The 13,378-nt window shown below is 47.3% G+C and overlaps 1 protein-coding gene across 1 annotated transcript; it reads right to left on the reverse strand.

Moving 5' to 3' along the window:
- Positions 1-626: 626 nt before the first annotated feature.
- Positions 627-10,819, reverse strand: ZCCHC10 (zinc finger CCHC-type containing 10). Its single transcript, XM_085074072.1, has 4 exons — positions 10,673-10,819; positions 8,328-8,489; positions 5,730-5,771; positions 627-2,392 (listed from the first exon to the last, which is right to left on the reverse strand). Exons 1-4 carry the CDS (start codon positions 10,777-10,779, stop codon positions 2,125-2,127), a joined length of 579 nt encoding a protein of 192 aa, XP_084930198.1. The 5' UTR covers positions 10,780-10,819; the 3' UTR covers positions 627-2,124.
- Between the last annotated feature and the right edge of the window lie 2,559 nt (positions 10,820-13,378).

Genomic DNA, 13,378 nt, shown 5'->3' on the forward strand with positions numbered 1-13,378 from the left:
TTTCTGACTGGCAGCTGTTTGGGTTGATAAAGCCCCATTGATTGGGATGTCATTCCCTGTTCCTGCTCTCCCCTCTGTTCCCAGAGCTTCTCCTTGAAAGGTGATGGTTTTTCCTGAGGCTCTTTTCCTGCCAGGCTGCATCAATTGCTCCCCTCAGTGAGCAGTGGCAGCTTTGCTTGGAGTGGGAGGGATTAAACAGTGCAGTCCCTGCAACAATTCCTGGTTAGCAGGGGTTTTATAAAATTCCTAATCCAGTGGGAGAGCAGGGAGTGAGGCAGGGGCAGATGAAGCAGGGTAGGGCTCTGGCCAGGCTGGGGGTTTAATCTGTAAAATAAGAACATGTAGAGACAAAGTAACCAGAAAGGGCAATTAAAAAAAAAAAAGCCAATACAAACATTGTATTAAAACCTGAACTTTTTAAACAAATAATCTGGACACAGAGGGACTTCTGGCTGGAGAACTTCCTGGGGAGCAATACTGCCCCAGGATTGCCAGGGCAACTCCAGATGAAACCTGCACACAAACACCACAAATATTTTAGATATTTGCAGTAAGCAGCAGCTTAGCAACTACTGTTTAATAATTTATTCACTTTCCCATTAAATGGTACATTCACTCCACGAGACTTAAACACCTTTCTGGTAGTTTTATTTACAGTCTGCAGCGTGTTCTGTAAAACACAGAGTGATCACAGACAGACACACAACACAGGATTTTCAAACATTTAAATAAGTACAGTTTATTCCAAAGTAAGTCTACACACTACTTTTTCCATAAAAATATAAAAAATAGTTTAGTTACTGTATTTTACCTAAACCAAGATACTTCAGAATTCTTCCACAAGTGATGCTCCCTCCCCAAAAAGGGCACTCCAACAATAAGAAACTCAGGAGATTGCATCACCAAATAAAACACTAAAGCCAACTGCTTCAATCCACCACAAAAATAATTCCCACTCTGCACCCAGCAATCCCTGTTCTGCAGTGTGTTTTCATCTGCTTTTGTTGGTTTTGTGGGGTTTTTGCACTCTTTTCTCCCAGGGCAATTCCCACAAACATGTTCTCAGTGTCACAAAAAGGACTGAATTTCTGCAGATTGTCACTCAGCACGTGCTCACCAACCCAGCCTGGCAATCCTGCATTTCACACATTCCTTGGGAAACACTCTCCTTTGAGACCTTTACTTCAAGGAGTCTCTTTTTCCTACCGAGCATCCAGTGAAAACAGTGCCCAGTTTTATTTGGTGCTAATCCTCTGGTTTTGCTGACCAGATTCTGGATGGGAACATTCAGATGGAGTTCAGCAAAACACCCACTCCAGCCCTTGTCTCACTGGGGTACACTGAATTTACAAAAAAAAGGCACAAAGATGAAACTCCTAAAGCAGCATCAGCCCCAGTGCAGGGAGCTGCTGCTTCCCAACACCAACACCCTGTGTCTCAGGAAACACTTCCAACACACAGCCAAGGACACAGGGGAGTGAAAAGCCCAGAGGCTCTGGGCAGGACAAGCACTACATTGATCAGTAACAAATCAACACTAGCTCAGTTGGATGGTGCAGTTAAGACTCGACCTGGAAGCATCAGGAAAAGCCATTGGAACACAAGCTCAGCAGCACAGAACCCATTTGTCACCAGAGACATGGGAGGCTCTGTGTGTGACACGCTGTGCATTCAGGCTCAACAATGCCACAGCTCCACAGCAGCACTGAAAAACTTCTGCTTTTAACAGTTTAGAGGATTTTCTCAATGGAAGTGAAGCTGTCATTAACAGAGGAACAGCACGTGATGCACAGCATAATCTGCCATAAAAAGCTTTTGCTTTCCAGCATGTAAACATCCAGGTTACTGGACCTTAGCTCATATAAACAAATCTGATGATAGATCATTTTTTTCCTTTGGAACTAAAAAAGTAAAATCTTCCATAAAAGGATAAACCACAAAAATACTCTCTCAGTAAGTCTCACGTGCCATTTAATACCTTCCATGTCCTAAGAACAACTATGCAAAACACTTAGAAAGTCTGAGCAGTAGAAATGTTGACCATTGAGCTGTTTGGCAGCCATGTGCTCCAGGCCCTGGGGAGGGCATTGTCACTCACTCCACACCAGTCCTGCACCTCCCCAGCTATTTCTTCTTCTTCTTCTTTGGGGGTTCATCCTCCGAGCTGCTGTCTGTGCTGCTGCTGCTGCTGCTGGAGGAGCTGGAATCCGAGTCGAAGTCGGAGGAGGAGGAAGAGCTGCTGGAGGAGGGGGAGGAGGAGGAGGAGGAGGAGCTGTCCTCACTGTCACTGTCCGAGGAGGAGGAGGAGGTAGAGGAGTCCTCGCTGTCAGAGGAGGAGTCACTGGCTGAGCTGTCACTGCTGCTGCTGCTGGAACTGGTCACACTTTTGGACCTGAGAGAGGACAAAGAGCTGAGCACAGTCCTGCCAGAGCCCATCACACCGTGTTCTCTGCTCTGTTGTAATAATCCAAAGATCAACTATTTGCCTTGAAAATTTCCAGGCCTCACCATCTCCGATGAATCCCTGTGCCCTCCCCTCCCTTTTCCACTCCTGGATGAATGGATTTTGGCCATTTGAGGAATGGCAGAGTGGCCCCAGGGACATGACAAAGCCCAGCAGGACTGCAGAGAGAGGGAGAGTGGGAAAGCTGGCCATGATCTCAGTGCTAGCCATGAGCAGGGGCTTTACTGGCCTGTCTGTGCTGTGCTGCCCAAGCCCTGGGGAAAATGAACCAAGCTCAGTTCCTGCCTCACCACTGCAACAGAGTGAAATTCTGGCACTGCAAGAGTCAGGGCAGGTTTCATCAGTGATTTCACCAAGGTCAGAGCTGCTCCCAACAAAAACTGTTCTTAGATTACTCCTGGCAAAAGAACCCAGAGTACCTGCCACTACAGGATGCTTGTGTTTTCCAGGTGGAGGAGAAGGGTGGAAACAATCCAAGATTAAGACAGAATTATGAACACAGCAAAGAGGATTTCTGTATGCTCTGCACTCTTTTTTCCACATTCAGCCCTCCCTGGGGCCGTTGTTCTCAAGATCAACATCTCTGGTTAAGGGAGGTGATATGAATTCCAAGAAAGTACAATTCAATTTTCCCATATATCTTTCCCCAAAATACAAGATACTGATTCACCTCCCTTCCCAGCAAAGTCAATCAAAGAACATGCAAGAATGTAAATTATGATAATGCAGTCTCTTGTTTTCATTAGGAAATTGAAGTAGTATTTTTTATCAGTGTTTGTTTAAATATAACAACTCAGGAAGTGCCTGTGTTAAGGTTATTGAAGAGTGTGAGGTTTTTTTATCATATCAGCCCTGTCAGCTGACAAATGTGGGTGTGGATTAAACCACAAAGCACAGAAGTTTTTATAACACATCTGTAATCTGCTATCAGTGTGTGCAGACACAACTGCTGCCCATTACAGATAAATCCATCAGGGCTGCTTAAGTACTGACTTATCTGAGGAAAAACCAGCACTAAGATGAGGAAAATTTTAAAAAATGGGAGTAGATGTTTCAATCTGGCCAGTCCCATAAGATGGGCAGGAATCAGAGGATCCCCTGCCTATCTCTGAACTTTGCCTGATCACCTTTCACAGAATCCACAGCAGCAATCCATGGCCATCCAGTGTTTAGGTTGGCTCCAAAACCCTCTCACAGAAACATCAGGATATTGCACCTAAAGCTGCCTCTCCCAGAGGGGAGCAATGGCTGGGAGGGGAAACAGGCAGCTACTTGTTCTCAGGAGAGGCAACTCGTGGGCTGTTGGTACTGACAGCAGGAGGATGGAGATGGCAGCAGGTAAAATTCCAATACCAAATGCAGCTAGGGAATGTGGCAGAGCAAACTGAAGGTTGGTAATTAAGATTTCCCCTCTGTGAAAGCACAGAATTTCCCCAGCAGGTACCATTCATCCTCCTCAAGACAAGTTTCCAAGAGCTCATCTCTGATTCGGTGCCCCAGTGAGGGCCAAGTGCTGGTGGAGCCCAGGCTGTCACCCCCAGGCTGTCACCCCCAGGCTGTCACCCCCAGGCTGTCACCCTGCTCTGCTCCAACACCCCCAGGGGTTTTCCACGTGCCACTGACACCCAACCCACAATTGTGGGCACAGCCACAGCTGGGGCCTGAAGAAAGGAGGGAATTAGGAGTGAATTAGGACACAATCCTACCCTTCAGAGAGGCAGATTTACCTGTGCTGCAGTATCAATAGGCTCTCAATGGATAACTCAAGAATTCCAGGTGGGAAACTGAAGCCAAGGAGCAGCTGGAAGGGAACTCTGTGTCACCTGAGGTCACAGGGCTCTGCAGCAGCTGCTCTGCCTCAGCCTGTTTTTCTGGTTAAGCCTGAGCTCCCTTATTAGTGTTTATATCAAAACAAACACACTCTGGGTAAAAGCTTCATGCTCTTCCTGACAGAACCCAAACTTTTACAGAGTTTTATTTTAAATCTGGAACTTAGATATTTGCTGGATTCCTCACATTTGATTGTTATAATAAAAGTCTAAATAGCAAACTATCTTGAAAGGAATTTACATTGATGGATTCTGTGCTTCCATAGAAGCAGGAGAATAATTCAAATTTACAAGAGTTTTAAAATTTCAAGGAAAAATAGCCCAAACCACTCCCTTCTCCATGAACTCTTCTGCTCATTTTTGCACTGATTTGGAGCTCAAATACTGTAAATAATTATGCCAGTAAAGGCTGCAGCATCTGAGGAGGCAGAAGCTGGAAGAGGCCTGAGCTGCCCAGCTCCAAACCAGTTAATTCATGATCTCACCAGTCCTGAGTAACTCCAGCAATAAATGGGCACTTCTGGGACAGCAGCCTTTGCTAAAACACACTGTGACAGCCCAGCATTCCAATAAACCACATTCCACAGGACAGCCTGGAATAAAGAACATTTTAAAGATCTGCTCTGCCTTATTTACTGCCTGCCACACACAGCAAAAGGCCTGGCCTTTAAACACCTCCTGAAAACTGGGTTAGGTCAGACTGAGACAGAACTGGCAGTAAATGGGAAGAGATGCTGAGGCTGTTATTGCACAGACATTCCCCTGGAGTAAAGCTCCCTACATGATTCCAGGAGTGTTACAGCCACAGCAGTTCTGGCTGTTCCTCCAGCAGCTCTGCTAAGAGAACAAACTCCCCAGCAAACATTAATGCAAAGTAAAGTACAAACAATGTCAAAAGAGTTTTTGGCTCCAACTAGGACTTGGAGAGGGTTGTTTCCTGGATTTTGGTTTAGTTTGGGATCGAGGGGATTTTATTTGGTTTTGGGGTTGGGTTTTTTCAGATGGTTTATTTCATCCTCTAGACAAAGATTCAGAGAGAACTGGCAGAAGAAGGGAATGAAAACAACAAAAAGCAGAGCAGGATGGGCAGGTGGAACAAAGACCAGAAAACCCCATGCCACCCTTGCACAGTTTCAGAGACACCTGATGGACTTTGAGGCAGAAATAGGAAGACATTTATTACTACAGCAGGAACATCAGAAGAAAATCAGCAGAGATAAAAACAGCAAAAGAAATTGAGAGTTTTTAGACAGCAAAGAGTAGAAATTCTCCAGATATCTGTCAGAGAAAAGCCTGTAATGAGCTCAAAGCAGTAAAATCAAAACTTGTTTGCAAAGCTGACTTCTGGCACCCCTCTCCCAAAGTGCTGCAGGAACAGCCAGTGCAGGACCAACCCCCTGTGGAACAGCAGCACCACTCCCACCAATCCCACATACCTTTTTTTCTTGGTCTTCTTTTCTGCAGCACTTTCTCCAGCACTAATTAAGGGGGGAAAAGAATGACTTTGATTAATGCAGTAGGAAAATTAAATAAATAGCAGAATAGTGAGGCTGAGCTTAATATTCAAAGGGCACTTGGCAGCTCAGTTTTTTGCAAAGCAGAGCAAAATCCACCTACAAGGCAGGGGAGGAAAACCCAGTAATTCATCTCTAATTTTCTGTGTTATTTATGCTCTTTTTGTAGGGACAACAGCAGCTGGGATGTGAAAGGAAGAAAAAGAGAAAAGGATACAATGAAGTTGTGTGTAACTATATTTGGCAATAAGTGAATTGATTGAAATGAAGGGTAAAAGTTTGAGTTAGCCTGTAACTTTCACATTTCTTTCAAGTGCAAAGAGAAACAGAAAAATCCACTTAAATTGATGCTTTCCAGCCATATGTCTTTCAGATTCCCAAGTGCTCATCCACTTACACAGTTTTCTGGTGACACAGAAAAAAGTTCTTTGTGTGCCAGAACAACGAGATTTCTGCAATTTTTTAGTTGCACACATAAGGTATGAAAACATCATCATCACACAGCAGAGTGTGATGATAACATCACCAGGATTCCCTCATCCTCCTGCCTGTCCAGCCCCTGCTCTGAGTAGCTCACTGACACCTCCAGGGTGTCCACCAGAACTGTGGGGTCAACACCAGGCAAACACCAGGATCCTGGAACAACTGGGAAAGGAATTAATGCTGAGAAAGCCTGGATGTGGTCATCAGAAGTAAACATTGAACTTATTAAGCTGGGTTTGCCTTCTGGTTAATGATTGCTGTGTGGGTCTTTAAAGGTGGTGACACAAGTTCTCCAAAGCAGACCTGTGGGAGACCAAACCTCTCACAGGCAAGGAAGAACCTTCCAAAACAAGTGGTATAAAAAGCACAAGTGTGACCCAGGAAGTTGTTTTTGCATGAAGAAAAAGCTTCATCCTTGGGAGTGTAGCACTGGCAGCTAAGGAACAGGTCCCTCCTGGCACAGCTAAGGAGCTTATGGTTATATAACCCCTGTGAATGCAGCCCAGTTTAACCAGGATTAAACACTGCTCCCTCCTAGGCATTACTCAAGGCTTCCTTCTACAAGATGACTTTTCCCAGCACATGCCCCTCACACCAAGGGCTGGAGCAGCCCCAAAGCACACTGCACAGTCCTGTAACTCCCACATGAAAGGATCTCAGACTTAAACCCAAGGACAGAGAAGGAATTTCACCCTCAGTTCACCATCCTCCAGGGTTAACCTACAGAATCCACCAGAAAAGGGGCAGAAAAGCAACTGGGAAATAAGCTGAGACTTAAACTTAGCCTAAAAATCTTGAGCCTGTGAAGAGACTCTGTCTCCAAATGCAACCAAGTTTCAGAGTCCAAGTGCTCCTGATGCCAATCTACAATACTGGGTGATTCTAATTACTTCACAATTACTCACTGGATCAAAATTAATTTCAAAATCAATCACTGTACAGCACTCTTCTCACAAGCTAATGAGCCTCCACTTCAGGCAGTGTTTCAGCCCTGTGACTCACAGTTGCTGAGCTGGAGCAGCTGCCAGGCCAAAGAGCCCTGTGTGCCAGAGGTTCCACCCTCTTCTGTGCCATCAGCAGAGCAGCAAAAGCTGGGAATGCTCTCTCCATAGCTCACATCCTGGCAGTGGGATGAGCTGGAAGGGGCAGTGACTGAGGCACAGGGCCAAACCCTCAGGAATTCCAGGTGCAAGGAGTGGCTCTGGGAGTGACACTGGCCCTCTTCAGCTCCCAGAACCAAACTGGAGCTGAGTGGCAGAAATTATCCTCACACAAGGGAATTTCATGGAAAACTGATGTGCTACCTTCTTGTCTCTCTGGAACTGTTTGTTACAATAATTATTAACCTCATTAAAGCATTAAAATGTATTCCCAGAGCAAAGTGGAAAGGAAATCAAGTGCTACACGAGAGTTTTGTTTAGGTTTCTCTGTTTCTTCCACTTTCTCAGATGTCACAACAGGAAATAATTGTGCAATTTAGGGAGATGTTTTTACTTCATTGAGTTAAACCTGATAACCCAACTGTCCTCCACTTGTTTGACCCCTGCAGCTCCCAAGGGAGCTGGGCTGGGCCAGGCTAGACTGCACCTCTGAACAGCAAACCTGGACACAGGGCAAGAGCCTCTGCTTTGCTATAAATACATTTACAGCTTTCACACCCAGCTGGTGGATAGCAAATAAACATGAAATCAAATAACCAAGGAATTCAGGAAACTACTCCACTACCCAAAAGGCTCCAACTATTTTAACTTTGGCTCAGTGCATGTTTTTTGTTTCAGACACACCAGAACAGTTTTAAGTGTATTTCAGAAAAGCATGTGTTAGTGAAAGACTTAAATCAAATTAAAATGTTAATTTTAATCCTCTGGGACCTGAGTGTACATATTTCACCTAACACACAATCAGCTCTAACATCAAGCACACTAACATTAACACACATCACACAATCTGGAGGAAAAGATCACAGAAAATGGGCTGGGACACCACTTTTTCTTTAATTTCATTAATAAAGCAGACATTTCATCCTGCCAGTCTTACCTCTGTTGCAGCAGGAGCTGCTTTTCTTTCTCTTTCAGGATTTTGGCCAGCTGAGCTGTCCTTGAAGGCCTGTGCAGGTATTTTCTCTTCCCTGTACATTCATATGTCCAGTGGCCAAACTCCAAACACTTCTGACACCTCACATGCTGCTTGTTTGCCTCCCTAGAAAAATGCAGAATTGCTTAAGTGACTCATTCCAAGTCTGTTCTACCCTGTGAAAAAAATATTTATTTCTTTATCATGCAGCTTTAATCAAGTTATGATTAAACCAGTTGTTCAGAGGTTCCTCCACTTGTCCCTTGAATCAGGACATGAACAGAACCATCAAGCACACACAGAATTCAGGCAAACAGATCTTCATTTATTAAAACACTTTCACATGGGAACGACTACACTGCACAAGTTGCTGCTCTCCAACAGCTGCAGGTGGTTCTGCCTTCAGAGAAATCATTGAAATGATGTTTTAGAACACAGTTAGCAAAGAGCAGCTACTTTGTTGCCAATTTCTAGATTTAAACACTCAAGTCCCAAACTGCCCAACTCTCACACACAGCCCAGGACTCTCGGAGAGGCTCTGGGTAAATCCAAATAAGCTCCATCCAGGAGCTGCTAAAGCCTGGCAGAAGGTTGATCTTTGGAACAACCAGATTCCTGCTCACTTTGTGCAGAGTGAATGCACCTCCCTGACTGCCCTGTCCCAAACCTCCTGCAGCAGCAGGCAGATTTCACACTCATTTCACTTCTCACACTGGTAAAATCCCGTGGGCATTTTTAGCAATCAGCGAAGGGAAAACACTCCTATTTTCATGCTGGAGCTCTTAAGCTGCTGTTGTGCAGCTCTGCAAAGCTGTTTTGCCTCCTCTCCCAGCTGCTCTCTTCCTTCACAAACAAGGGAAGTCACCCAGCCCAGGGGCTGCTCAAGGTCACAACCAAAATGAGTTCTGAGCCAGGGCTGAGCCCAAGGTCTGTGTCACTTCAGTTCCCTGTCACTGCTGCCATTTCCTGACACCTGCAGCTTCCTTTCCAAGCACCAAAATACGAATTTTTCAAGGCCAGCCCATGTAAACTGTCTGAAATTGCAGCCTGGCTGACACAGGAAGCTCCCAGAGTCCTCCATGAGGATGAAGTGACAGACCAGCAGTGAGCATTTCTCCTTCTCCAGCCAAGCTGTAAACTGCTGCTCTGTCAGCTTCAGCCTCCACTTTCTGTGCAATTCCTGGAGGGAATCCTGTTCTGGACAGCCCTCAGTTCTTCAGTGCAAAGAGCATTCAGCTTCATCCTCCAGCCTCAGAAATACTCAGCTAAGCCAGCACAAAACCCTGATAAGCTAACAGACTGCACAGCACAACAAACTCCTAATAAATCCCCAAGCCTGGAGCAAAGGCTGGCAGAGGGACAGCTCAGCACTGCCCCACCAAGCACAAAAGCACCAAACCAAGAAATGAGTCCTTGACTCAAATCAAATGATGAGTTAAAAGAACAAGTATTCCATGCATACTTTGAAATCCCGAGTTACTTTCCTCTGGAAAATAGGAAAGAAATTACAATGAAATCATGAACAAGTTGTCCACATCCTGCACACTGTGATGGGGCAAAACCCCCAAACGCAGTCCAAAAATTGGAACGAGAGGCATAAATTAATTTAAGGAAAGAAACAATAGCCAAACCACCAAAGAGCTGAGAAACCACCAGCAGCACTACACGGCAGAGAGACCCACATCTGCTGCACTTCATAAACCAGCAAAAACGAGCTTTCCTCCTTTCAGAGCTCTGCTATCAGATCGTTTCGGTGATTGCAACATCCTCATCTGAGCTAAAGTCGCTCGCTTTGCTTTTCTTTGCCTTTCTGAGAGTTCTGGAAATGTATCATAGTAACACGAACCCGAATGTTGTTTGTTCACGTTTGAACTGTCGAGTCTGCGACGGGGAGCAGTGACCCCTGCCCCCGGAGCTCCTCCCCGCAGCCCGAGCCCCGCGCTGCCCGTGCCCAAAGCTCCCCAGCGGCACCTCCGAGCGCCAGACGCCAACAACTTCCTCTGCCTTTCCACAAACGCTCTCGTTCCCACCGCCCCGAGCACTCACGGAACACCCCGAGCGGGAAAGAACCCCCCGAGCCCCTCGAGTCCAAGCCCCGGCCGAGCACGGGACGCCCCAAGGCCGCCAGCGTTCACCCCAGCCGTGTTTTGGGGCGATTTCCCCTCCGCCGAGCAGGGCTCCCCCCGGGCCGCACCGCAGCGGCGGGGAGGGCTCTGAGCGCCCAGAAAGCGCCGGGCCCCGCAGCCCTGCCCGCGCCCGCCGCTCCCCAGCCCGTGCCCGCCCGGCACGGCCCGCCCGGCCCCACTCACGCCTGTCTGCGGGCGATCAGCCGGTGCATGGGCGTCGCCATCTTAGCTCCCGCGCCGGAAGTGAGGTGCCGCGGGGCACGCCGGGATGGGTGGCCGGCGCGGGGCATGCCGGGACATGCCTCCCGGTGGGCAGCGTGCGGCTGCCATACAGAGCGAGTCCTCCGGGGTCATAGAGACGGAGCCCTCCGGCGGCCAGAGCGGCCGCGGCCGCGGGGCTGCTTTCTGTAGCGCTCCCTGCCGCTCCCGCCTTGTCAGTGCAGCGGCCGGTCCGGGCCCTGTCCCGGTCTGTTCTTGTCCTGTCCCGGGCCCTGTTCCTGGCCTGTTCCTGTCCTGTCCCGGGCCCTGTTCTTGTCCTGTCCCGGGCCCTGTTCCTGTCTTGGTTACTCCGCGGTTTGTTTGGTGTGCAGTCATCCAGCTCCGATGGCTTAATTTGTAAATATGTGACATGGAATTATCTTTCAGGTTTGATGGAAAACCATGGCAACCAGAAGAAAAGTAAATGTATTATTTTAATATTTATTTCCCTGTAAATTCTTGAGATAACAGAACTTGTGGAAATGGCTCGTGGGTAACTTTGGTAGCACAGGGAGGTGGATTTTGGGGTGGAATCCCATCTCTGGTGTGATTCATATCAGAGCTTGAGGCAACCTGATTCCCAGAGCCCTCAGCTGAGGGGATCGCAAAGCCTTTCCTGTTTGAATATCCCAGAATAGCCCAGAATAGCCCAGAATAGCCCAATGAACCCTACGTCAGGTGACGTGTGAGGGTTATTTACAGCAGCCCAAGGAAGAGCCTGGGCCAGACACCAGCCAGGGATTATTTTAAGCCCACATTCATGGTCGTGTTTGGAGAGTGTTAATGAATTCTGAGAATGAATTGGAATTGCACTGAACTGAAAACTGGAGCTTCTGGGAGAACACTGGGATGCACCGTGGCGCTGGATTTCCATTGAAATCATGTATTCTTGTGCAGATCACAGGAAAAGGAGGGTATGAAGTGTGCCAGACACGGATATATATGTGAAGCTCCCCGGGGGAGTAAGTTTTGGGCAAGTCTGGGGGCTGCAGGCAGGGATGAGGAGTGAGCAGGGCACAGAGTGAGTGAAGCACTGAGGGAAGCACAGTGTGACACTCTGAGGAGCAGTGTGTGACCAGAGCTGTCTGCTGGGCTGGCACAGCCCCTCTCCCCCACCGCCCTGCCGTGCTCAGGACAGCAGCCCTGGCAAAGTCCCAGCACCAAAGTCCCAGCCCAGGGTCACTCCGGGGCACTCCAATCCCCTCCCATGCCAGGCTCTGTTCCCTGCCTCTCTTTGGAAAAGCAAAGTGAAAAACAGAAAAGGAAATGGGGTTCACAGAGCTGTGGGTTGTACAATATTCCCCACGTGGAGCAGCAGCCGGGGCCGTACCTTGTCCTATGCCAAGGACTTCCGAGGTCAAACCCTTCATTAACATGCTGTCATTAGCACCGTGATGCAATTCCCAGTGCAATTCCCAGTGCAATTCCCAGCCCACCGGCAGCTGCCAGAGCGGCACACCGGAATGGCTGAGCTCTGGGGCAGGAGTCCTTCCTGCCGGCAAGATTGAGTTTCCCTGCCGTGTGTTTAGTGTGTCACTAAAACAGGGAGCAGCGATGTAAATACAGCGCTGGGGACTTGGTAACGCGCTCTTTGTAACACACTGCACTGCCGCATTTTTGGCGTGTTTTATCACGGAATTAAAAGCATTCCCAAACATTCAGTTTCACAAAACTCATAGATGGAAGTATCAGGTTTGTGGTAGGATGAATCCACTCATCCCTCATGCTTTCATCCCCAAAACTTCCCTTGGCAGAACCTTTTACAGAGCTCCAGTGCCCACTGCCCCCTCCACTGCTGAGACCATGGAATGTGCTGGAACTTCTAGGGATTTTTTTTTTTTTTAAATTTATTTATCTTTTTAGGGATTCCTGATCCCTAAAAGGACTTTTCTCCCACATGTCCACAGATCACTTGGTGGCCAAACACTCCTGTGGACAACATGATGTATCTATAATCATCCAAACTGCAGCAAGAGGGGCTCAGTGAGATGTAATTAATATTAAAATATGATGTGATGATTATAGACCAAGTGTACTGTAAATCCTACTGGATATAAAGCAATCATATGCTGATTTTTTTTGGGAGTATGGCTGGTGCCAATTTATCTTTTAAGCACGCTCCCAAATTATGACACTGGGGATTTTCAATCTGGGATCTCAAAACCAACCTTCGGCTTTCTGCTGTAATTCAGAAAAAATCAGAACATCCAATTCCAGAATGGTTTGGGTTGAAAGGACCTTAAAGATCATCTCATTTCACCCCTGCCATGGCAGGGACACCTTCCATTATTGCAGATTGCTCCAAGTCCCATCCAGCCTGGCCTTGGACACTTCCAAGGATTCTGAACTGCAAAAGAAAAATTATAAGGAGGCATTTAAGTACTTTTCTGCGAAAACTGTGTTTCCAGAAACCGCAATTTCTGGAAACTGCTGTTTCCATCCACCCCACCTGTCACCCTCATTACATCATGGGGAGAAAAAAGTTTCTCTAAACCGCTTTTCTGCGGCACCGACAGCCTCGGACTGAGCGAAATGACTCGGCGACCTTCGCAGTACTGCCAAGTTGTGACTTTATGGCCTTTTCCGCCCATTCCTCGAGGATTACGCAAGGCAGCAACCTCTCCCCTCAGA

Source organism: Lichenostomus cassidix, chromosome 13 (genome assembly GCF_008360975.1).
Source record: "Lichenostomus cassidix isolate B80296 chromosome 13, HeHo_3.0, whole genome shotgun sequence".
Classification (NCBI taxonomy): Eukaryota; Metazoa; Chordata; class Aves; order Passeriformes; family Meliphagidae; genus Lichenostomus; species Lichenostomus cassidix.